This window comes from Schistocerca cancellata, chromosome 2, assembly GCF_023864275.1.
Source record: "Schistocerca cancellata isolate TAMUIC-IGC-003103 chromosome 2, iqSchCanc2.1, whole genome shotgun sequence".
Lineage (NCBI taxonomy): Eukaryota > Metazoa > Arthropoda > Insecta > Orthoptera > Acrididae > Schistocerca > Schistocerca cancellata.
The window spans coordinates 479,878,698-479,902,447 of NC_064627.1; the positions used below are offsets into that span (position 1 = coordinate 479,878,698).

Sequence of the window (23,750 nt, forward strand, 5' to 3'; positions counted from 1 at the left end):
TGGGTGGCACGGGATACATGCGGACGTGCATTGTCCTGTTGGAACAGCAAGTTCCCTTGCCGGTCTAGGAATGGTAGAACGATGGGTTCGATGACGGTTTGGATGTACCGTGTACTATTCAGTGTCCCCTCGAAGATCACCAGTGGTGTACGGCCAGTGTAGGAGATCGCTCCCCACACCATGATGCCGGGTGTTGGCCCTGTGTGCCTCGGTCGTATGCAGTCCTGATTGTGGCGCTCATCTGCACGGCCCAAACACGCATACGACCATCATTGGCACCAAGGCAGAAGCGACTCTCATCGCTGAAGACGACACGTCTCCATTCGTCCCTCCATTCACGCCTGTCGCGACACCACTGGAGGCGGGCTGCACGATGTTGGGGCGTGAGCGGAAGACGGCCTAACGGTGTGCGGGACCGTAGCCCAGCTTCATGGAGACGGTTGCGAATGGTCCTCGCCGATACCCCAGGAGCAACAGTGTCCCTAATTTGCTGGGAAGTGGCGGTGCGGTCCCCTACGGCACTGCGTAGGATCCTACGGTCTTGGCGTGCATCCGTGCGTCGCTGCGGTCCGGTCCCAGGTCGACGGGCACGTGCACCTTCCGCCGACCACTGGCGACAACATCGATGTACTGTGGAGACCTCACGCTCCACGTGTTGAGCAATTCGGCGGTACGTCCACCCGGCCTCCCGCATGCCCACTATACGCCCTCGCTCAAAGTCCGTCAACTAAACATACGGTTCACGTCCACGCTGTCGCGGCATGCTACCAGTGTTAAAGACTGCGATGGAGCTCCGTATGCCACGGCAAACTGGCTGACACTGACGGCGGCGGTGCACAAATGCTGCGCAGCTAGCGCCATTCGACGGCCAACACTGCGGTTCCTGGTGTGTCCGCTGTGCCGTGCGTGTGATCATTGCTTGTACAGCCCTCTCGCAGTGTCCGGAGCAAGTATGGTGGGTCTGACACACCGGTGTCAATGTGTTCTTTTTTCCATTTCCAGGAGTGTATAAGAAAAAGAAAAAAAAATTCTGCTGCATGATGGACAAAGATTTGAGAAATAGACTAACAAAATTCTTTGTATAGAATGTCTTTCTGTATGGTGCTGAAACGTGGGTACTGAGATAGAAAGATAGAGCAAGGCTGGAGGCTTTTGAGGTGTGAAGATGGCGGAGGTTGGAAAGGATAAGATGGATGAAGATGTCCTGAGAAGATTGGGAGAGCAAAGGCAGTTACTGGATGCAATGAAAAGACGGAAACGAAAATGTATTGAGCGTATACTAAGAAGGAAGGACTACTTTCGGAGCATAAACAGTATTTCCATTAAGGCACAAGGCAGTTTACAGGTAGACAGAGATTTCATTTCAATTAATTTTTGTTTTTGTTATGCCGTGACGCGGTGTACAATAACGTGAGTCACCAGTGGGAAGCAAGAAGGTGCTTATAACATCAATGTAGCCCTGTGCTGTGACAGTGCCACGTAAAACACGACCACACCATAACACCACCGCCTCCGAATTTTACTGGGGGGGGGGGGGTGGTTAGTGGTGGTTAGTGTTTAACGTCCCGTCGACAACGAGGTCATTAGAGACGGAGCGCAAGCTCGGGCTAGGGAAGGATTGGGAAGGAAATCGGCCGTGCCCTTTTAAAGGAACCATCCCGGCATTTGCCTGAAACGATTTAGGGAAATCACGGAAAACCTAAATCAGGATGGCCGGAGACGGGATTGAACCGTCGTCCTCCCGAATGCGAGTCCAGTGTGCTAACCACTGCGCCACCTCGCTCGGTGAACTTTACTGTTGTCGCTACACACGTTGGCAGATGACGGTCACCGGGCATTCGCCATACCCACACCGTTCCATCGCATCGACATTGTGTACCGTGATTCGTCACTCCATACGACGTTTTTCCACTGTTCAGTCGTCTAATGTTCACGCTCCTTATACCACGCGTGGCGTCATTTGGCATTTACCGGCGTGATGTGTGACTTATGAGCAGCCGCTCGACCATGAAATCCAAGTTTTCTAGCCTCCCGCCTAACTGTCATAGTACTCGCAGTGGATCCTGATGTAGTCTGGAATTCCTCAGTGATGATATAAATAGATGTCTGCCTATTACACATTACGACCCTCTTCAACTGTCGGCGGTCTCTGTCAGTCAGCAGATGAGGTCGGCCTGTACGCTTATGTGCTGTACGTGTCGCTTCACGTCTCCACTTCACTATCACATCGGGAACAGTGGACCTAGGAATGTTTAGGAGTGTGGAAATCTCGCATACAGACGTATGACACAAGTGATACCCAATCAGCTGACCACGCTTGAAGTCCGTGAGTTCCGCAGAGCGCTCCATTCTGCTCTCTCACGATCTCTAATGACTACTGACGTCGCTGATATGGAGTACCTGGCAGTAGGTGGCACCACAATGCATCTAATATGAAAAACGTATGTTCTTGGGGGTCTCTGGATACTTCTGATCACATAGTGTACCTTGAAGAAAACGATTTATACATGATCAGCATGGATTCAGAAAATACCATTTTTGTGAAACACAACGGTTCATTGGCACCAAGTAATGAGTGCTATGAACAGAGGATCTCAAGGTGATTCCACATTTCTAGATGGTCAGAAGAGTTGACGCAGTTTCTCATCAAACTGTGTGCATGTGGGGTATCAGCACAACTGTGCGTCTGGATTCACGATATCCTGTGAGAAAGGTCACAGTTCTTAGTAACTGAGGGGAAGACATCTAGTGAAACTGAAGATGAATGGCAACTGACACCGAATAATAAAAAGTGTGACGTCTTCCATCTGAATATAAAAAATTCCTTTCAGTTTCAGATGTACGATGAATTACGTAAATTCTACGGCTGTCCATTCAGTTAAATGTCTTACGAATAACTTAAGTTGGAAGCATCTCACAGAAAATGTTGCAGGGAATGCGAACAAATGACTACGATTTACTGGCAGAACACTTAGTAGACCTGTTGATGAGACTGCCTACACCACAATGCTCCGTTCTCTTCTAGAGTTTCGTTACGCGATACGGCATCCTCACGAGATAGGATTGACGTAGGACATCGGGAATGTCAAAAAGGGCAGCTCGTTTTGTATTGTTACGAAGCTGTGGAGAGCATGTCACGGATACGATAATCGAGTTGGGATGCCAATCATTAAAACAAAGCCGTTTCTCGTTGCAGCGAGATATTTTCACGAAATTTCGATCACAGACTTTCTCCTCTGAATGCCAAAATATTTTTTTGACCTCCACCTACATAGGGAGAAAAGACCATAGTGAAAAAAGAAGAGAAATCAGAAGTCGGACGGAAACTTTTAGATGTTCATTTGTCCATCGTGATATTCGAGAGTGAACTGGTCGAGAACTTGTCTGGGTGTAGTTCTATGCACCCTTTACCAAACAATGAAGAATGAATTGCAAAGTGACGATGTACATGTAAACCTGAGTTAGTGCTGCGTGAGTCAACTTATCCATGCCGGCGCTACGGCAAACGCCAATCTCACTTTCTTCACATGAAATGTATTCGCAGTTGCAAGTTCGAACAACCATCAGCTGTATAAGGGAATGACTGCAATGAAAATCTGTGCCAGACCGGCACTCGAACCCGGATAACACCAGCGGTAGCCTTTGCCGCTTTGGCTATGCGTGCACTAATCACGGCGAGACCCAACCGTCCATATGTCGTCGGATCACTACCTGTATTCGTACACACATTATGTAATTCTCATACAGTGAAGGACATTTTAATTGCAGAAGCGAATTTTCTCATGTTGAGAGATGGAAAGGAGCGACCTGTTTATCTTCGAAGAAAAATTTCGAAAGCGAAGATCGCATAAATATTTCTTTTTTTTCAACGACCGTTTTCGACAGACTTGGCTGTCATTTTCAGGTATGTGGCATAGTGCACATCGATGGTATGTGTCTCATATTATGAGTTACGACGTAATATTTGACAAAGAATTTTGTTGTACTGCCGGCCGGTGTGGCCGTGCGGTTCTAAGCGCTTCAGTTTGGAACCGCGTGACCGCTACGGTCGCAGGTTCGAATCCTGCCTCGGGCATGGATGTGTGTGATGTCCTTAGGTTAGTTAGGTTTAAGTAGTTCTAAGTTCTAGGGGACTGATGACCACAGAAGTTAAGTCCCATAGTGCTCAGAGCCATTTGAACCATTTTTTTGTTGTGCTACAAGAAACAGAAAAGGGAACTGGACATGCTCATACCTTCAAAATCTTTGTCACAAAACGTGTTCATTGTGAGTTGGAACTTCATGCTAAGTTTTAAGTTAGTGGATAAAATGTAGGAACTTATACAAAGATTTCTCAGAAATAAAACATTTACTATCAGAAAGCGCTTATGTACATGTATACGTATCACTCAAAGATGATTATTACGTCATAAAAAACACAACAGGCATAAAAATGCACGGTAATGAAACATGTGAATCTAACGTAAGCAGATGGGCAATAGTGAATGTTACTATATACTCTGATTTTTATGATGTAACAATCATCTGTGAGCGCTACATATACAGGCATGGCCATGTACACAAGGTGCTTTTTGACTGTAAATGTTTTATTACTGACAAACCTTCGCATAAGTTACTACGTTTTATCCACTAACGTGAAACTTAACGTGAAGTTCCAACTCACAATGAATACGTTTTGTGACAAAGATTTTGAAGGTATGTACATGCCCAGTTCCCTTTCTGTTTCTTGTAATACAACAAAAATCTTTGTCAAATATTACGTCGTAACTCATGATATTATCCACTAACGTGACAATTTCTCGTGAGGTTCCAACTCACAATGAATACGTTTTGTAACAAAGATTTTGAAGTTATGAAAATGTACAGATACCTTATCCGTTTCTTATAATGTCAAACGTTACACTTTTTTTACAAATTTTACGACTCACCTCATGATATAAGATACATTCCATCGACGTACACTATATTACACACCTGAAAATGACCAGTTGTCGAAAATAAAGAAATATGTGTGCGATGTTCGCTTTAGAAAGTGCTTTGAATTGAAAGTCGCTGCGTGGTATCGGCGGATAAAATCAATATTGTAGTGCCTGTTCTGTTAAGAAGAACGATGCAATGTTCATTCGGATGTGCATGCATGTCCAAAGGAACAGGCATATCGGCCACTACAACCGCTATGAAATACATGAAATGTATTCGTAGTTGCGAATACGAACAAAAGCGGGAAATCCGGGTTCGAGTACCGCTCCGGCACAAATTTTCAGTGTCGTCGCCCTTATTCAGGTGATGGCTGTTCTTATTCGCAACTGCGAATACATTTCGTGTATTTCGCAGCGGCTGTAGTCGCCGCAGAGCCCGTTTCTTCGAACGCTCATGCATGTCCGAAGGAACATCGCATCGTAATTCGGAATAACACAGATGCTGCAAAGTCGTACTCATTTCCTTTCTTTGAAATACAGTGGAAGAAAATGTTTACAACTTGTGACGACGTTGCAGGCGTGCGGCCGGTGATCGGCGTCGTTCCGTACCGCGGCCGGTTCCCGCACACGGTGGGCATCGTGGCCGACGGAACCAGCACGTGCAGCGGCGCCCTGATCTCCAGCAGATGGGTGCTCACCGCCGCCGTCTGCTGCTACGGGTGAGGCTCTGCACCGCAGCCCGCACACGCGGCCGTCGTTCAGCTTCCACAACTACAGCCAGTACATGCCGGTCAACTGGGAAAGACTTATTAACATTGTTGCTGTTATTGCACTTGCTACAGTAGTCATCAGACCGAAGACTGCTTTCATGTAGACTTGCATAACAGTTTTTCTTCAGCAGGTCTCTTCATCCCTGCGTAACTTCAGTAACTTTGACTGCCTGACAAAAAAGTGAAGCGCGCTAAGGGTAGGAGGAAACGAGATGAATCGTCATTGGTTGAGAGGGTACGCGATGTTATTTCAGTGATTACGCAATCGAGTCAAACTTTGGAGAACTTGGGAGCATGAACCCACTCATCAGGATGATGTTGCACCCCGTCTAGTCTGGATGCTTGCACTAATTGGGTTGTGAAGGCTGTCCATAAGACAGTTGTGTCCTCTCTCGAGGCATGCTTTAACTGTAATTGTTGTAACTGGTCCTCGATGTCCTCGACCCTGGCGCTGGGACAGAATTGACGTTGGAGCTGGTCCCACACATGTCCTGTCGTGAACGGGACTGAGGATCTTGCTGGTTTTGGGAGTACTTCACCATCGCGGAGGCAGTTTACAGATACACGTGTCATGCGTAGACGAGCATTATTCTTCTGAAAAATGGAGCAGAGGTATTGTCGCGTGCGGGGTAACATGACGACACAAGATGTCCGTGGAACGTCATTGGGCCACATGAGTTTCCTCAAGCACTATCAACCATGACATCAAGTTATACCCGATGACTCTTCACTGCCACAGGCAGCACCACTAGGCCTCTCCAACACGTTGGAAAAATGAGACCTCTCCTCAGATCGACGCCATACTCCCTAAAGATGGTCATCTGGGGTAGCGTAGAACCCCAATTCACCACCGAAAACAGTGCGGCGTCATTTATCAGCAGTCAATGCATCCAAGTCAAGGCACCGCTCCAAACACAGCCGTTTGTGTTGTGGTGTTAACGGCAGCCTACGCATGGTACAGTAATGCCCTAGTACAGGTGCCACTATTCCCCGTCAATGCTGCAAGATGACACAGCATGTTCTTGGATGTCAAGCGCAGATGTGAAGGTATTACAGTGTGTTTTGTGCAAAATATGTCGACCCTCTCTTGTGGTGATCAGACGTGATCGACCGAACCATGGAGAAGAGTGTACTGGTCCTCATGTTACCATGCAGTCCAACATCGGGCGACTGGTCACACCCCAATGCTCCACAATTCTGGACACTATCGATCTGTCAGCCAGCCAAACGGAGACCTACAACCACGCCCCTTTCAAACTCCATTAGGCGCGGATAACGCTGTCTCACATTTGTGGCCTACGTATCAAGTAGGACCGTCACTTCAGAAAAAGTTGCTTATTGCTGTGGAACATGATCTGCTGATAACAGTAGCCAGTAGAGAGCGTGGAAGAGGAATCACGCGTTGACTGCTGTCGACCACCAGAGAGCGTCGGCTCTAAGCCAAAAGCTCCCTCTGGCACTATTTTCTAGTTATAGATGGCTTGATTCCGTTTCTAAAAGTATTTTCTGACTTTGTTCCGACATATCAGGTGTAGAAGTATGAAACCAGAATTTGCCTATAGATGGTGCTAGCCGTCAGTGTAGGGCACGCGAGACCGCTTCTGCAGCTCCATCTACTTTCTTTAACGGCTGACAACGAATATCAACACACAGAAATCCAAGCTGCATACATCGGTATCTGTTTCAAACCCGTAAACATTCGACTTTTGTGCCTATGAGCTACGATTTGCGGGCAGAATTGGTTTTCTGTTATCATTTGAAGAGAACTGCTGCAGAATCGTATACAATGCTTGTCGAAGCTTTCGGCGAACATGCTCTTGGGAAAACACAGTGTTTCGAGTGCTTAAAAAATTCAAAAGTGGTAATTTTGACGTGAGAAATGATGAGCGCGGGAAAACACCGAAAAAGTTCGAAGACAACGAATTGCAGACCTTGTTGGATGAAGATGATACTCAAACTCAACAGGAACTCGCGGAACAGTTGAATGTGACGCAAAAAGCCGTTTCTCTTCGGTTGAAAGGTGCAGGAAGTGGGAAAATGGGTTCCGCATGAACTGAATGGAAGACAGCAAGCAAACTGAAAGACCACTTGTGAAATGCTGCTCTCTAGGTACATAAGGAAGTCGTTTCTCCATCGAATAGTGACAGGTGATGAAAAATGGATGTATTTTAAGAATCCTAAGCGCCGTAAATCATGGTTGAACCCAGACAAACCGTCGACATCTACTGCAAGACGAAATCGCTTCGGAAAGAAGACAATGCTCTGTGAATGGTGGGTTCAAAAGGGTGTCATCTATTATGAGCTGCTAAAACCTGGCGAAACCCTTAACACTTATTGCTACCAACAGCGAATGATCGATTTAAATCGAGCATTATGTGGAAAACGACCGGTATGTGGAAAAAGGCAACACAAAGCCATGTTGCTCCATGATAACGCCCCATGATACACAGCAAAACGGGTCATGGAAACGACTGAGGCGTTCAGTCTGGAAATACTAGGGTAGGCGGCTTATTCTCCAGGCTTGGCTCCGTTCGATTATCATCTGTTTGCATCACTTGGACGCGCTCTAGCTGAACAACGCTTCAGTTCATATGAAAATGTACGAAAATGGCTCGCTAACTTGTTCGCTTCAAAAGACGGTGTTTTTTTGGCATGGCGCTCATAGCCTGTCGGAGGGGAGGGAGAAATGTATAAATATCAATGGAAATTATTTTGAATAAAATATCGTTTATCAGTTTCAAACAAGAAAATGGTTCAAATGGCTCTGAGCACTATGGGACTTAACTGCTGAGGTCATCAGTCCCCTAGAACTTAGAACTACTTAAACCTAACTAACCTAAGGACATCACACACATCCATGCCCGAGGCAGGATTCGAACCTGCGACCGTAGTGGTCGCGCGGTTCCAGACTGTAGTGCCTAGAACCACTCGGCCACCCCGGCTGGCAAAGTCTTAAATATTTGACAATAAGCTTTTTAAACTATTATGGTTGAAGATGAAAAAAACTAATTATCTTAATTTGATTATTTTCAAATAATTTACTGGATGAGTATAGTCTCGACAGTTTGCATTCTGTTTTAACAAAAGCTAGTGTTTCGTACATATCAATGTTTATGAAGTCATATTCGTGAATTGTGTATCGTACAATGGAACAATTTTGGAGCTACATTCAATGCTGTATGTGGATACTATCTGCAAAATGTGTTGCGAACAGAATTAATATTAAACAAGTAATATACTAAAGCGTCGTGCCTAATGCTGAAATTTTACTGTATGAATAGCGGTAATGTAATAAGCGATAATTTATTTTTTTCATTATTTTTTAGGGTGTCAGCGAGAAATGTTTCAAAATGGTCTGAAATTATGCGTTAAGTTTGGTGGGTGTCGCTAAGTGCTCTCATTCTCAAATATTGAATAATTATATTCTGGGTAATCTACGCGCTGTGAGTCTTAAGACATATACAAAGTTACTAACATTAAAGATTGACTTAGTGTGTTAAACTTTTAACGTAAGATTACACATTCCAATGAGCAGGTTACGAGAACATTTGAAGATTTTAAATTTGGCCAGTAATTATAAGAAGTACTGAAAACCTAATTTTGTTGTCCCTGGAAGCTGTTAGATAGGCAACATCACAGCTGGGACTGGACAACCGTTTTAACCGTTTAGTAATATAGATTGTTCGGATTTCGGATACTAATGCTTTTTGTTGCGGAAGATCCGTCTGTCCCTTTTCAAATAGGCATTGTGGGTCATTATAGATGTATTTTTTTCCCACCTAAATCCCAGCGACCTGGGATGGATAGGAACTGCAACTGCTGTGTTCGGATGCAGGCTGAGTTGGCATCCCTTCGCTCACAGCTTCAGGCAGTGTTGGCTTCGGTCACACAGCTTGAGGCTGTTGCCAATGGGCATCACTATGGGGGTCCGGATGGGGGTTTGTCGGGGACGGCCAGCTCGTCCCACGCATCCCCCGATCGGGCTACGACTGTGGTTGCCCGGGATACTGCCCGCATTGAGGCTGATCCCTCACCTGTGGTAGAGTGGGAGGTCGTCTCAAGGTGTGGCAGGGAGCGAAAGACATTCCGGAGGGCTGAACGGAAGGCCTCTCCAGTTTGTCTGACGAACCGGTTTCAGGCTCTGTCTCAGGCTGATACTGATCTTCGGCCTGACATGGCTGCTTGTCCTGTTCCAGAGGTTGCCCCTCAGTCTGCAAGATCCGGGCAGTCGCAGAGGGTGGGCTTACTGGTAGTTGGGAGCTCCAACGTCAGGCGCGTAATGGGGCCCCTTAGGGATATGGCAACAAGAGAGGGGAAGAAAACCAAAGTGCACTCCGTGTGCATACCGGGGGGAGTCATTCCAGATGTGGAAAGGGTCCTTCCGGATGCCACGAAGGGTACAGGGTGCACCCATCTGCAGGTGGTCGCTCATGTCGGCACCAATGATGTGTGTCGCTATGGATCGGAGGAAATCCTCTCTGGCTTCCGGCGGCTATCTGATTTGGTGAAGACTGCCAGTCTCGCTAGCGGGATGAAAGCAGAGCTCACCATCTGCAGCATCGTCGACAGGACTGACTGCGGACCTTTGGTACAGAGCCGAGTGGAGGGTCTGAATCAGAGGCTGAGACGGTTCTGCGACCATGTGGGCTGCAGATTCCTCGACTTGCGCCATAGGGTGGTGGGGTTTCGGGTTCCGCTGGATAGGTCAGGAGTCCACTACACGCAACAAGCGGCTACGCGGGTAGCAGGGGTTGTGTGGCGTGGGCTGGGCGGTTTTTTAGGTTAGATGGCCTCGGGCAAGTGCAGAAAGGGCAACAGCCTCAACGGGTGCGGGGCAAAGTCAGGACATGCGGGGACCAAGCAGCAATCGGTATTGTAATTGTAAACTGTCGAAGCTGCGTTGGTAAAGTACCGGAACTTCAAGCGCTGATAGAAAGCACCGAAGCTGAAATCGTTATAGGTACAGAAAGCTGGCTGAAGCCAGAGATAATTTCTGCCGAAATTTTTACAAAGGCACAGACGGTGTTTAGAAAGGATAGATTGCATGCAACCGGTGGTGGAGTGTTCGTCGCTGTTAGTAGTAGTTTATCCTGTAGTGAAGTAGAAGTGGATAGTTCCTGTGAATTATTATGGGTGGAGGTTACACTCAACAACCGAGCTAGGTTAATAATTGGCTCCTTTTACCGACCTCCCGACTCAGCAGCATTAGTGGCAGAACAACTGAGAGAAAATTTGGAATACATTTCACATAAATTTTCTCAGCATGTTATGGTCTTAGGTGGAGATTTCAATTTACCAGATATAGACTGGGACACTCAGATGTTTAGGACGGGTGGTAGGGACAGAGCATCGAGTGACATTATACTGAGTGCACTATCCGAAAATTATCTCGAGCAATTAAACAGAGAACCGACTCGTGGAGATAACATCTTGGACCTACTGATAACAAACAGACCCGAACTTTTCGACTCTGTAAGTGCAGAACAGGGAATCAGTGATTATAAGGCCGTTGCAGCATCCCTGAATATGGAAGTTAATAGGAATATAAAAAAAGGGAGGAAGGTTTATCTGTTTAGCAAGAGTAATAGAAGGCAGATTTCAGACTACCTAACAGATCAAAACGAAAATTTCTGTTCCGACACTGACAATGTTGAGTGTTTATGGAAAAAGTTCAAGGCAATCGTAAAATGCGTTTTAGACAGGTACGTGCCGAGTAAAACTGTGAGGGACGGGAAAAACCCACCGTGGTACAACAACAAAGTTAGGAAACTACTGCGAAAGCAAAGAGAGCTTCACTCCAAGTTTAAACGCAGCCAAAACCTCTCAGACAAACAGAAGCTAAACGATGTCAAAGTTAGCGTAAGGAGGGCTATGCGTGAAGCGTTCAGTGAATTCGAAAGTAAAATACTAGGTACCGACTTGACAGAAAATCCTAGGAAGTTCTGGTCTTACGTTAAATCAGTAAGTGGCTCGAAACATCATGTCCAGACACTCCGGGATGATGATGGCATTGAAACAGAGGATGACAAGCGTAAAGCTGAAATACTAAACACCTTTTTCCAAAGCTGTTTCACAGAGGAAGACCGCACTGCAGTTCCTTCTCTAAATCCTCGCACCAACGAAAAAATGGCTGACATCGAAATAAGTGTCCAAGGAATAGAAAAGGAACTGGAATCACTCAACAGAGGAAAGTCCACTGGACCTGACGGGATACCAATTCGATTCTACACAGAGTACGCGAAAGAACTTGCCCCCCTTCTAACAGCCGTGTACCGCAAGTCTCTAGAGGAACAGAAGGTTCCAAATGATTGGAAAAGAGCACAGGTAGTCCCAGTCTTCAAGAAGGGTCGTCGAGAAGATGCGCAAAACTATAGACCTATATCTCTGACGTCGATCTGTTGTAGAATTTTAGAACATGTGTTTTGCTCGAGTATCATGTCGTTTTTGGAAACTCAGAATCTACTTGTAGGAATCAACATGGATTCCGGAAACAGCGATCGTGTGAAACCCAACTCGCTTTATTTGTTCATGAGACCCAGAAAATATTAGATACAGGCTCCCAGGTAGATGCTATTTTTCTTGACTTCCGGAAGGCGTTCGATACAGTTCCGCACTGTCGCCTGATAAACAAAGTAAGAGCCTACGGAATATCAGACCAGCTGTGTGGCTGGATTGAAGAGTTTTTAGCAAACTGAACACAGCATGTTGTTATCAACGGAGAGACGTCTACAGACATTAAAGTAACCTCTGGCGTGCCACAGGGGAGTGTTATGGGACCATTGCTTTTCACAATATATATAAATGACCTAGTAGATAGTGTCGGAAGTTCCATGCGGCTTTTCGCGGATGATGCTGTAGTATACAGAGAAGTTGCAGCATTAGAAAATTGTAGCGAAATGCAGGAAGATCTGCAGCGGATAGGCACTTGGTGCAGGGAGTGGCAACTGACCCTTAACATAGACAAATGTAATGTACTGCGAATACATAGAAAGAAGGATCCTTTATTGTATGATTATATGATAGCGGAACAAACACTGGTAGCAGTTACTTCTGTAAAATATCTGGGAGTATGCGTGCGGAACGATTTGAAGTGGAATGATCATATAAAATTAATTGTTGGTAAGGCGGGTACCAGGTTGAGATTCATTGGGAGAGTCCTTAGAAAATGTAGTCCATCAACAAAGGAGGTGGCTTACAAAACACTCGTTCGACCTATACTTGAGTATTGCTCATCAGTGTGGGATCCGTACCAGATCGGGTTGACGGAGGAGATAGAGAAGATCCAAAGGAGAGCGGCGCGTTTCGTCACAGGGTTATTTGGTAACCGTGATAGCGTTACGGAGATGTTTAACAAACTCAAGTGGCAGACTCTGCAAGAGAGGCGCTCTGCATCGCGGTGTAGCTTGCTCGCCAGGTTTCGAGAGGGTGCGTTTCTGGATGAGGTATCGAATATATTGCTTCCCCCTACTTATACCTCCCGAGGAGATCACGAATGTAAAATTAGAGAGATTAGAGCGCGCACAGAGGCTTTCAGACAGTCGTTCTTCCCGCGAACCATACGCGACTGGAACAGGAAAGGGAGATAATGACAGTGGCACGTAAAGTGCCCTCCGCCACACACCGATGGGTGGCTTGCGGAGTATAAATGTAGATGTAGATGTAGAAGGGAACAAATAGAATCCGAACTGGGAATGTTTTGGAGGGTATTACCAGTTATGATATTTGCTTAATATACAAAGGAGGTTTCCGAAAACTTTGGTCAGAATCAAGGGATTGGAACTATTGTGATACATAATACCAAGGGGGACCTTCCAAGTGCACCACATGATAGCGGGAAAGTAATATACATCTCTCATCCTACGAATTTCACAGAGTTATAAGATAACGTGCATTTATGGTTCCACGACTGCAGTTGTAAAGGGACTACAATGTGCAACATGCTAACTGCACCTTTGCTACAGTTCTCTACGTATCTTTAGGTGACGGTGCTTGTTGCAGGTACACATACTGGGATGTGTGGATCGGAGTGCAAGACATGGACACGCTGGAGGATGAGCGGGTCACCATCACTAGCAATATATGCACCATCCACCCAGGCTTCGACGCCAGCACCGTCAACAACTGGCCGAAATACAACATGGCCATCGTGGACCTCGACTGCTACGTCACAGGCGCCTCCAGTAAGTCCCACAGCATACTTGACGATGCTTCCTGATGCTCATGTCTAACATATTCAGCTACTGTCATTACCGCCATCAATCCTGTGCTTGGTAGCGCAGTTCTCCAGTTATCTCGTTTGGCAACTGTCCTCACTTCAGCGTAACTGATGCCTTCTGCATCACTAGCAGTTTGCCTTATACTGTATAGTGTTGACAACCAACATAACGTTCTTTCGTATTTACCAAGACGTTATTCACAAGAGATTGTTGAATAGTTGCTTTCCAGTAGACCGTTTACTGCCTATAAAGTGGTCGCAACCGTTATGTTGCCTTAAAAAGTAGAAAGGCTCCATCAAAATTACGACATTACAATAAGCTTAATAGCCTGAGTAATGAGCGCTTACTGAATTTTACTTTTAACCATGTTGACATAATGATCTGTTTGTTGTTAATTTGACTTTTTTAAAGCCGGCAATATCTATTTCCACTCCATTTTCGAAACGTAGAGCACGTCAGGAAGAAGGCATTTTTATTTGCGTTTGTTGGAGTAGCCGATGTTACGAGGATAAAATAGTATGTCTGACGCTTCAAAACGTTGGGTAGTAACTTATGAGGATGTCGCCTCCATGAAGAACGACCCAAATCTTAAGAATATATCAGCATGTAATCCCATAATTACCTGTTATTCAGCTTTTTCAAACGTCTCTTATACAAGGCGCTTCAAAATTAATAGCGGAAGCTGGTACATCTGAAAAAAAATATGATAATTACACAGAAGAAAGAAAAGTTCACTAAGTATGGATCTGCAAACGAGCCGTTTGCGAGAAAATTGCGAATGTATGGTTACGAATGGCCACTGATTTCAGTATGGTGTACACTAAAGTGACAAAAGTCATGGAATACCTCTCAGTATGGCGTAGGACGTTACTTTTCCCTGCGCAATGCAGCACCTCGACGTGGCGTTGGTTCATCAAGTCGTTGTAAGTCCCCTGCAAGAAGTCGCCTCTACCACTGTCAGTAATGGCGAAAGTGTTGCCGGTGCAGTATTTTGTGGACGAACTGACCTTTCGACTATGTCCCATAAATGTTCGATGGGATTCATGTCAGGCAATCTGCTTCACCAAATCATTCGCTCGAACGGTTCCGAATGTTCTTCAAACTAATCGTGAACAATTGTGGTCCGGTGACGTGGCGCATTGTCATGGGGACATGAAGTCCATGAATCGCTTCAATGGTCTCCAAGTAGCCGAACATAAACATTTCCAGTCAACGATTGGTTCAGTTGGACCAGAGGACCCTGTCAATTCCATGTAATCACAGCCAACACCACTATGGAGCCACCATCAGCTTGCAAAGTGCCTTGTTGACAACTTGGGTCCAAGGCTTCGTTGGGATTGCGCCACACTCGAACCCTACCACCAGCTACTACCAACTGAAATCGAGACTCGTGTGAACAGTCCACTGTTTTCCAATAGTCTAGGGTCCAACCGATATGGCCACGAGCCCAGGAGAGGCGCTGCAGGTATTGCCGTGCTGTTAGTAAAGGCAGTCGCGTCGGTCGTCTGCTGCCATAGCCCATTAACGCCAAATTTCGCCGCACTGTCCTAATGGATACGTCCCACATTGAATTCTGCGGTTATTTCAAGCAGTGTGGCTTGTCTGTTAGCACCGACAACTCTACACAAACGTTGTTGCTCTCAGTCGTTAAGTGAAGCCCCGTCGGACATTGCGTTGTCCGTGGTGAGAGGTAATGCCTGAAATTTGGTATTCTCGGCATACTGGGCATTTCGGAATATTGAATTTCCTAACGATTTCTGAAACGGAATGTCCCATGCTCCTAGCTCCGCGTTCAAAGTCTGTTAATTCCCATCAAGGGGCCATGCTCACGTCAGTAACCTCTTACACATAAATCATCTGAGTACAAATGACAGCTCCGGCAATGCACTGACCTTTTATGCCTTGTGTGCGCGATAGTACCGCCATATAGCTATCCTATGAGTTTTGTTCAAATGTTCAAATGGCTCTAAGCACCATCTGAGGTCATCAGTCCTCTAGACTTAGAACTAATTAAGCCTAATTAACCTAAGGACATCACACACACATCCATGCCCGAGGCAGGATTCGAACCTGCGACCGTAGCAGCAGCGCAGTTCCGGACTGAAGCGCCTAGAACCGCTCGGCCACAGCGGCCGGCTATGAGTTTTGTCACATTACTTTATTGTCCTCCTTAGGAAAAAGCTGGGAGATGAAGGAGCTCGCACAGGATAGATTAGCATGGAGAGCTGCATCAAACCAGTCTCAGGACTGAAGACCACAACAACAACAACATAGGAAAAATATATTCTAAATGTAAACGTTTCGATTATATTCTCATCTAACTGGGTCTCATATTTCGTCCATGCTTCATGTGCAACGTTGAGGAATACTCTAAAGGTTCCACGACCGAACGCCGCGTCATACCCTAACAATGGCATCATTGGCTGTGGCTGGATGTATATGTGCTCAGCACATTGCTCTCCAGGCCGTTGACGGATTTATTGATCTTGGAACCGGTATTAGTCCGTAGCTTTTTAGTGCATGCATAACTGAATACGGGAACATTCTTCATTTTATTTTATACCATCGCTAGAATGATTCTTCGTCTCTGTGCCGCGTGTACAGAGATTTAAAGTAAGGTATTCAATATTCTGAGGGGCGGTAGTGTGGACCAAAATAAGAGAAAAATGTCGAGCAAACATTGGGTGTAAAATGCATATGTTATCTTAAGAGCTATGAGAACTTGTTCATCTTCGCTATTGTGAAACTCATCTCTCAAGCTCTCTGCTACGTCGAACAACTTTCAGATTCTTCTGTTACTGTACATTGATAGAGTAAGTACTAATAATCTGTTAGTGCTGTTATTGTAAACCGTGTAAGCAATTCTCCGTAAATGCAGCACATAAATTACTATGTTGTGCTTTGACAAATATGTGAAATCATCACAGCATTATATCTACAATTTCCAGCATAATGAGTAACCAGTTATTCCACACGACAACTGACAGATATGATCTGTTATTGCAAGGAGTATCTGAAGATCCTGGAAGTAGTGTACGCAGAAATTCAGCATTTGTCGCGGTTAGTCGTCCTCTAGTCTAAGCGATACTGAATGAACCGTTGCTGTACTCACATCATGTGCAGTGTGTCTAAGCCCTTCGGCCACAAGGTTAGCCTACCATAATGTAGTTCTGCCACTGGATGTTGCAAAGATCCACTATTCACAACAAGGGTACTGTCCACAGATGAGGCTAGTTTCACCTGTGTTGGAACTGTCTATTTTCATAACCAGCGTACGTAGGCTGCCGCCAATCGACACACAGTTGAATAATTAAGCCATCAGTGCCAATTTCAATTACTGTATGGGCAGAAATTATTGGTGATAGAATCATAGGACCGTACATACTACCAAACTGGCTGACTGTTTCAGTGTGTCATCAATTCCAATCCAACGACTTGCCTACCCTGCTAGAGAAGGTACCACTCCAACAACGGCAGGGGATGTGGTTTATGCGGAATGGAGCGCCAGAATATTTTCTCCAATATGTCCAAGAATGCCTCACACAGACAAGTAATGGGCAGTGGATTAAAAAAAATGGATGAAACTGCTCTGAGCACTATAGGACTGAACATGTCAGGTCTTTCTTTCTTTCTTTGGCATACGCCATAGTCCCACAGCGATCGCAGGGTCGGCGTGGTTACAACGGATTTGGCAATGTTAGTTTTAGGGGTGACCGGATGCCCTTCCTGCACCCACCCGTACCCCCCAGGACGTAACCAGCGTACCCCAACTGGCTGCGCCTAGTGTAAATCGCGAAATAGTGCGGACGTGTTTCAAATGTCTGCGACGTGTGCAACTGAGGCGGAACGTGGAGAACAACCCGGTATTCACACAGCAGGATGTGGAAAACCGCCTAAAAACCACATGCAGGCTGGCCGGCACACCGGCCCTCGTCGTTAATTCGCCTGGAGGATTCGATCCGTGGCCGGCGCGCCTAGCCGAGTCCAGGAAGCAGCGCGTTAGCGCTCTCGGCTACCCTGGCGGGTACTTCATATCTGAGGTCATCAGTCCCCTAAACTTAGAGCCACTTAAACCTGACTAACCTAAGGACATCACACACATCCATGCCCGAGGCAGGACTCGAACCTGCGACCGTAGCAGCTGCGTAGTTCCGGACTGAAGCGCTTAGAGCCGCTCGGCCACCGCGGCCGCCTGCAGTGGAGTAGCCGGGGAGGTCCAGTACGTTAGCCAGCTCGTTTCCCCGAACTTAATCCGTTGGACCTTCGGTTGCGCGGACGTTTGAAATCTTTGGTGCATGCAAGTGTCATTACTGGTGTATAAACACTACAGGAAAGCGCCGCGAATGTCTGCCAGCGGATTCGTGATCGACCTGGACTTTTTCAGAGAGTGCGCGGCACAGAAGCATGCGTTACTATGAATAGACACCACGTCGAGAGCCTCCTTTAGCTATGGCTCCCAAGTACAGGCAACATGTCAGATGCGTTCTCATTTGTTTACTGTATTCTGTAAGTCGTTCACAATAGCAAAGTGCTTGCAGTAGAAGAGGTACTTTTGACAGCAGCGAAAATGATCAAGTGCACATAGCTTTTTTTAAGGCACTGAAGTTAGAGACCATGTGTACTGCACTTTTTTCTTTTTAATCGTAGTATGACCTCTCAACATATGGAATACTTACGTTTAACACTGTATATACGTGGTCTTGTGTTAAGGGACGAGGATCCCAGCGATCACACACCTTTGAATATCCTCAAAAACTGGACGAGTGTGTCAGCTCTACCAACAGAGAGCAGTTGAGTAGCAAGGTGTTTGTGATCCGTCGATCACCTCGAATGAGAATGTCCGGACGTTCCAGAATTGCAGGAATCATAGATGTGTGCGGTCGTCCGGATTGCTCAGGTTTAAGTGCTACGTTCTAAATGCCGCTTTCAACCACCTTATTCCTCAGTTCAGTATTTCTGTCGTTTGAACAAAGCCTTCTTAAAAAAAAATTCATGGACTGTGCGTTTGCTTCTCTAAGTCTTTGCTTCCTTCGTCTTCAGTTATCTTACTTCCTAAATATTTCTATGTTCTTGTTTTTGTGTCCCCTCTAATTTTTATTTTTACATCTTGTAATCGCGGGCTTTGCTAGGAACCCAAAATTCAATGGACACATTTGCGTGACGTTGTTTCGATACTGACAGATGCTTCGCCCAACGACTCATAGTGCTTTTGTTCACTGTAATTTCTCCGTAGACACTGTGCAAGCGCCTGAGAATGCCTACGATGGTCTGACAGCTTCCTGCTTGGAACGCACCTCCGTTACAGACGCCACTTTGAAGGCTACGCGTAGAGTCATCACCTGTGGGAACTTAATGAAACTATAGGGGCTGAAGTAGGAACATTCCACAATGTTTCAATAAGAATTCCGCATTTTTTTCAACCGGAATCCATTACTCATTCTAAAGCCCCTCGTACTTTCCTTGCCAACGGCCTTGTCACAGTGGTAACACCGGTTCCCGTCAGATCGCATGGCTAGCACATAAATGGGTGACCGTCCGGGTCTGACCGAAGCTACTGACAAGTGGGGTGCACTCAGCCCTTATGAGGCTAATTGAGGAGCTACTTGACTGAGGAGTAGCGGCTTCCGTCCCATAAACTGACAATAGCTGGGACAGCGATTTGCTGACCAGGTTCCCCTCCACATCTGATTTTGGTGACGCCTGAGATCTGAGGATGACACGGCGGTCGGTAGGTACCGTTGGGCCTACATGGCGTGTTTTGACGTAGTTTAGTTTATATACTTTCCTTGCAGTGTCACGCAACGCTAATAGGCTCCACTCAACCTCTCGGTGATCGTATACGCTAATGAAAAATTGATTTCTACAGTTTTCTTACTGCGTTCAACAAAATAACGAGGAAATATCTGACTGATAATTCTCATTAAATGAGTCGTAGAGTAATGTTTATGAGTCAATAATCAATAATGAGACAGCTATTTGTTGCTCTCACGTAAAAATATATTTCTTCTGTTCCAGATTACATTAGACCTGCCATACTACCAACGTTTGCAGACGCTGGCAATTACTACGCCAATCAAGTTGGCTATTTCACCGGATGGGGGGCGGCCGGTAAGTGTGATACATCCTCTCAATTACCGCGATATTTATCACTAACACTCCCAACAGCACTGCCGGCCGGAGTGGCCGAGCGGTTCTGGGCGCTCCAGTCTGGAACCGCGCGACCTCTACGGTCGCAGGTTCGAACCCTGCCTCGGGCATGGTTGTGTGTGATGTCTTTAGGTTAGTTAGGTTTAAGTAGTTCTAAGTTCTAGGGGACTTATGACCACGGCAGTTGAGTCCCATAGTGCTCAGAGCCATTTGAACCATTTGAACCCAACAGCATTGTAGCAGGCTGTAGAGCAGTATATCACTACGTTTCTCGATGTATTGGAAGTGTCAAGTACAGAGCTCTTCCATGAGATGATGGTTCAAATGGTTCAAATGGCTCTAAGCACTGTGGGACTTAACATCTGAGCCGCCCGGGGTGGCCAAGCGGTTCTGGGTGCTACAGTATGGAACCGCGCGACCACTACGGTTGCAGGTTCGAAACCTGCCTCGGGCATGGATGTGTGTGATGTTCTTAGGTTAGTTAGGTTTAAGTAGTTCTAAGATCTAGGGGATTGATGACCACAGATGTTAAGTCCCATAGTGCTCAGAGCCATTTGAACGATTTGAACTTAACATCTGAGGTCATCAGTCCCCTACACTTAGAACTACTTAAATCTAACTAACCTAAGGACATCATACACATCCATGCCGGAGGCAGGATTCGAACCTGCGACCGTAGCAGCAGCGCGGTTCCGGACTGAAGCGCCTAGAACCGCTCGGCCACACTTGCCGGCTCATGAGATGATATTGATGTGAAATCAATGTCTTATAGTCCAGCAGGGTATGCTTTTGAATAATTTCCTGAACATATCTTATCAGGGATTGTACCTACCCCCTAAGACAGTTTTTCGTATAGAAAATGTCCAAAGCACGAGAGTGAGCAGAGCATTGGAGAATGCTTAGTTAAATGAATTTTCATTTCACCCCTCATCATCGTGTGCTTTTGTTAAGACAAGGTAATTGATAAAAATACAATATTTTACGAATAAAACACGAGGAACCGTGGAATCAAATCAACAAGACTTAGGATGTAAACGTCTCCTTCTTCTTCTTCATTATCATCTTTCAACTGTTTGGCGGTTCTTTATTTGGATTTATTAAAACTAATTTAGAGAGGACAGCTTCAGCTGCACTAATATTGTAGTGCGACGCCGGAGGTCTGACACCGCGCTTCCGCACATCTTCCAGACAGCAGTTGTTGCCGTTCCTACCGTGCTGCTGCCCGGCGGCGCGCTGTTTCCGCCAACGTGCAGTGATTGGAGCTCCTGCACTGACTGACCAGACCGCACGTTATGTGTCACCAAATACAATAATTTCATATACCTGAAGATGGGATTTTAAAATTCCAAAACCGATGGTCAACTGAATAAATATTAGCACAAATGAAGGGAAACTCTGTAAATTAATTATCATGCCTCTCAGTTGCGGATGTCCTACGTACCACATCTTGTGATTTATTAGAATCTAACTTCATATCTGCGTAATTAGATCTCCACATCATATACAGACTGATTTCAGATTGTTAGTCGCTATCTTCCTCGTGCTATCTTCCCTCCCAAATGTTCCTCTAGGATGTTTAAAAAGAGCTTGTTGTGTTACGTGCCCAACCCAATGGTGTCTTCTTCGTTCTGTTGACATTTATACAACTTTTCTGGATGATTCTTTGCAAGTCTTCCTGGTAGGTGGTTTTGACTGTCCATTTTATCTTTTAACAGACGTCTATAACACTGCACCTCAAATGATTCAAGAGATTTTATTTCAGTTTTGCCTATTGCCCATGTTTAACGAGCATAAAGTGCTACGTTCTAAATGCAGCTTTCAACCACCTTATTCCTCAGTTCAGTATTTTCGTCGTTTTAAAAAAGCCTTAAAAAAGAAAAAATCATGGACTGTGCGTTTGCTCCTCTAAGTCTTTGCTACCTTCGTCTTCAGTTATCTTACTTCCTAAATATTTCTATGGTCTTGTTTTTGTGTCCCCTCTAATTTTTATTTTTATTTTTACATCTTGCAATCGAGGGCTTTGATAGGAACACAATATTCAATAGCACTATTTTCTCAAAGAAGCTGCTGGAATGGATGCAACTTACTATGTGGTATACATGTCCTAATATTAATTGTGAAGAAGGTTTGGTTGTTCATCATGCCTGCCTCGGGCATGGATGTGAGTGATGTCCTTAGGTTAGTTAGGTTTAAGTAGTTCTAAGTTCTAGGGGACTGATGACCATAGATGTTAAGTCCATTAGCGCTCAGAGCCTGTTATTCTCACTATCCGTGCCATTGATTCGAATCCAAAGGTCTTTGATCAGTGGCGACAATGTGCAGAAAATTCTAATCCATCGCGATATCCGACATGATTTTTCAGTTCTGAAAAACACTGTGCACGTAAAAACGTCTAAACTCCTCTGTGATTCGCATCCTACGTTAAGCTATAGGTGTACCCATAACGAGACGCTTGTAGCTGATTGATTACGGGCAGATGAGTTCATTTCATTTCCTGCACCTTATGCCTAGTGATATACTGTGGTGATCAGACTTACGAATTAATTCCCTTTTATCTAGCATTTTTGTGTTACTGTTGATAATTATGACATATTTTCCACTCGTTTCTAACAATTTACCCCTCTGATGTTTATTTTACATACAAACGCCCACTGTACATCTTATTGCAAACTTTGGAAATAATGATGTGCGAAACCGTGTATGCATATTATCGAGAAGTTCGGTTTGTCATTGCCAGTCTGCTTTCATCCATGATAGATTTCAATTCGGAATGTTTAGTACTACGATGGAACATAAAAAATGTTGCGACTCTATTGTTTGTTTTTAAAAATGTTTATTGTACGATTTCTGTCGTCACCGTCAGTCTTCATATAGACAGAGGAAACAATAGCTAACTTACAAGGACAATAGCCGACCGCGGTGGCCGAGCGGTTCTAGGCGCTTCAGTCCGGAACTGCGCGACTGCTACGGTCGCAGGTTAGAATCCTGCCTCGGGCATGGATGTGTGTGATGTCCTTAGGTTAGTTAGGTTTAAGTAGTTCTAAGTTCTAGGGGACTGATGACCTCAGATGTTAAGTCCCATAGTGCTCAGAGCCATTTGAACCATTTTTACAAGGACAATAGGAAGCCACATTAAAACAAAAAGATTCAACAGGACTTTAGAAGTATTGTAAATATTGTATTGTACTTGTACGGATAACACAGAATTATAGTCTGTAAACTTTTTTCCCTATGTTAAATGATTTTTATTTCGTTGCTGGATAGTTAAATATACCCATCAGCAAAAAACAAACCATGGATGGTTTATAGTACTTATTCATCTCGCGATTTTAGGCTCCCTCTGAATTTATCCCCCTCAGTCCAGCTTGATGCCTGGTTCTTTATAAGACCAATTTTCTAAAAGAAGAAGCACTGGCACAAGTTGAAACTTCTCTAAGTTGCGTAATTAGTTATGTTGAGCATCCACTATTTGTGTTTTTATTGATAAAAATGTTTTCTTCGTGCTTCTGCATAGACGAAGCCACTCACTAAACACATTTTTAGGTTAATCTTGAAGTAATAATTTTTGTCACATGTGCAGCATAATTAAAAGCAATCAACGACTATTTATTCATTATTCTGAGTGTTTTCCGTACTTCTTAACACAAAACAACACGTCCTTGCTGGTATTTCATACATCTGATACTGGGAGCATGTCA

General features: G+C 45.2%; 1 protein-coding gene across 1 annotated transcript in view; it reads left to right on the forward strand.

The window, feature by feature from the left end:
* The window catches only part of LOC126146268 (chymotrypsin-like), a 41,003-nt gene that overhangs the window by 13,785 nt on the left and 3,468 nt on the right, over positions 1-23,750 (forward strand). Inside the window, exons 3-5 of the mRNA XM_049915609.1 lie at positions 5,497-5,638; positions 13,688-13,869; positions 19,921-20,013. Coding sequence (XP_049771566.1) covers positions 5,497-5,638; positions 13,688-13,869; positions 19,921-20,013 — 417 coding nt within the window. The remainder of the gene's footprint in view (positions 1-5,496; positions 5,639-13,687; positions 13,870-19,920; positions 20,014-23,750) is intronic.